The following is a 2622-nucleotide window of genomic DNA, read 5'->3' as shown; positions in this document are numbered from 1 at the left end:
ACAAACGTACGCATTGGCTTCTTCCGTTGCCTGCAATAGGAGGCGGCCACTCATATTTGTTACGAGAGAATTCCAGGCGGCATGTTTTGAATTCAGATCGCCGGCGATAAAAAGTCGGCCTGGCGTCCGTAATAATTCTCTTGCGTCATCAATGTCAAGAATGTGACGTGGACTGCGATAGACGGAGATGAATGTGATTGGCCCGTTTTGAGTCTCTACAATGATAGCTGTCGTTTCGATGTGGCGCGTGATTGGTGGAGGCGCTTCATGATGACTAATTGAACGGCGAATGAAAATAGCGGTGCCGCCGCCATGCGTCAATCTGTCCGTCCTATAACACTTATAATTTGGAATGTTAGATCGAATCCCTGGCTTCAGAAAAGTCTCGTTCACTAGACAAATGTCTATGTTGTAGTCCGTAATAAACTGTCGCAGCTCAAGCACGTCATTAGTCAGATTGTCCGCATTGTACGTCATTATACGTAGATTATCGAGTCGTGGCAGCCTAGGCATGCTGCATAGTCACGTCTTTAGTTACAATTTGCGTTCTGCTGAGCGTCGCCTCAATGGTGGCGGCGATGGTTTGTGGCAGCTGCACAAGCGCTCTACTCACCTCTGCAAGGGTAGATGCAATTTGCGCAAGTAGTACCTGTAGATCAGGCTGTTCCGTCCTCGGTGGTGGTGACGGCTGTCTGCGTGCGTTTGCCGGCTGTGGTCCATAACTTGGCGGCACAGTTTGGCGCTGTGACGCCGGGATTGAAGTTGACGCGCGCGGCTGGAGGCCCTGTTTTAGAACTTCCGCTGCCGTGAGCTCTGTGCGCAGCCTGTTGGCGCGGTGCTGCATCGGCGTGGGCCAGCTGCTCTGGTCCACGGTCGGCGGTGGCGGCGGCGGTCGCTGCCGGCGCGTAGATGGCTTCAGCGGTGGTAGTCCTCTAAATCGTCGACTTGCCTCCTTGTGCTTGGGGCACGTTCGATAATTAGCGGGATGAGCCCCGCCACAGAGCCCACACGTCGGCGCCTCTTCTCGTGACCGCGTACATTCACGGCTGTCATGTCCCGCGCCGCATTTTACGCACACTGGTGGCATGGTGCAATAGCGGGCAACATGATTGAATCCTTGGCATCTGTAACATTGTATATGTCCGCGTGGTCTTCTCAGTCGTTCAACTTTCACTGAAAGATCGTAGATACGAGTGAGTTGAAAGATGCCGCGATGTTCGGTCGTATCCGGTAGTATCACAACACGGTGCCCAGTGAGTTGATTAGTTCCCGGCATCTTGTGATTCTCGATCACTGTAGCAACATATCCCAACTCTTCTAACTCTTCTTTAAGTTCTGCGTGTGTCACAGTCATCGGTATTCCTTTTATCAGCGTCTTTATCGTAGGTGGCCGGACCGCTGGCGTCGTGTACATGGGAATCCCTTCTTCCCCAAGCTTTCCCACGACGTTGACATAGTCTTCAGTTGTGTTTAATAGCAGCTTCAATGTCTCTCCGCCCGTCTGTCGCACTGTAAATGTCGCCTTACAGTTCGTCTTGAGCCACGTGTGCAGCTGCTTGTAAGACTCCTTGTACCGCAAGGTTATCGGCGGAATCCTCTTGGGTCCTGCAGGTGGTACTGGTGGAGCATCTGCTTCCATGTCATGGTCATTTTCGGGATCTGCAGGCGTGTTTTGCCGCCGCTGTTGTTCATCTCTCTGTCGCTGTTTCTCCACTAAATCATCATTTGCGGCGTCTAGTGACACTCCCGTCCCTCTTAGGGGCTCATACCGGTTAGTTACATCAAGTTCTCTGGCCACTATGAGCTGTTGATGCCGCGCCTGCTTCTTCCGTGGCGGAATCTGGAAGTCCGCTGCGGCTGTGCTGCCGTGGTCTTCGCGGCCGTCTGTAGAATGGCTACGGTCCCCTCGTCGGTGGTTTTTCGCTTCTCTCGAGGCTGTAGGAGTCTCGGCAGGTTCGTCGTCCTCAGGTAGGTCCGGAGTAAAATCCATATCATGGTCCATATTCATCTCCGACGCGAGGGTACTAATACTTCCCCTCGCGCCGGGTCGGGTCATCGTAGACGTGCCGGCTGATGGCGGGGCGGTCGACGGAGCAAGCCCCGTCAAACCGCGGCCGGCCGGCACAGGTGTTCCTGGTGCATGAGCACCAGACTCACGAGCACGCAATCGCACATCCTCCCCTTCCGACATCACGATTTCGAGTGGTAGCAAGCGCGGGAGGCGCGGCGCGGCGGCGCGCAGAGTGGCGGCCGCTCTCTCGGCCGTCCGCGCCCGCCCGCGACACTGGCTGGGCCTTGTGATTCTCTGCTCTGCTGCTGTGCTGTGCTTGCGTGCCTGCCGTCCCGCTCGCTCTCGCTGTGTGTTACGCGCGTCGTCGAAATGGCAGATCAGGCGGCTACGAACGAGACTGCTGCGGCACCCGCCGCCACCGGCACTACGAAGAAGGCCAAGTCTGCGTCGTCTGCGAAGAAGCCGCGCGCCAAGCCTGCGCACCCGCGCACCTCTGAGATGGTGACGGCCGCCATCAAGAGTCTGAAGGAGCGCGGCGGGTCGTCGCTGCAGGCGATCAAGAAGTACATAGCCGCGCACTACAAGCTGGACGCGGAGAAGCTGGCGCCGTT

General features: G+C 56.3%; 1 protein-coding gene across 1 annotated transcript; it reads right to left on the bottom strand.

The window, feature by feature from the left end:
- Positions 1-505: 505 nt before the first annotated feature.
- LOC124593518 lies at positions 506-2191 on the bottom strand. Its single transcript, XM_047131935.1, has one exon. The coding sequence runs from the start codon at positions 2189-2191 to the stop codon at positions 506-508; it is 1686 nt and encodes a 561-aa protein (XP_046987891.1).
- Between the last annotated feature and the right edge of the window lie 431 nt (positions 2192-2622).

Source organism: Schistocerca americana, unplaced genomic scaffold (assembly GCF_021461395.2).
Source record: "Schistocerca americana isolate TAMUIC-IGC-003095 unplaced genomic scaffold, iqSchAmer2.1 HiC_scaffold_99, whole genome shotgun sequence".
In the NCBI taxonomy this organism is placed as follows: domain Eukaryota; kingdom Metazoa; phylum Arthropoda; class Insecta; order Orthoptera; family Acrididae; genus Schistocerca; species Schistocerca americana.
Note: the sequence above shows the minus strand (reverse complement) of the source record. Positions and strands in the feature narration are given on the sequence as shown.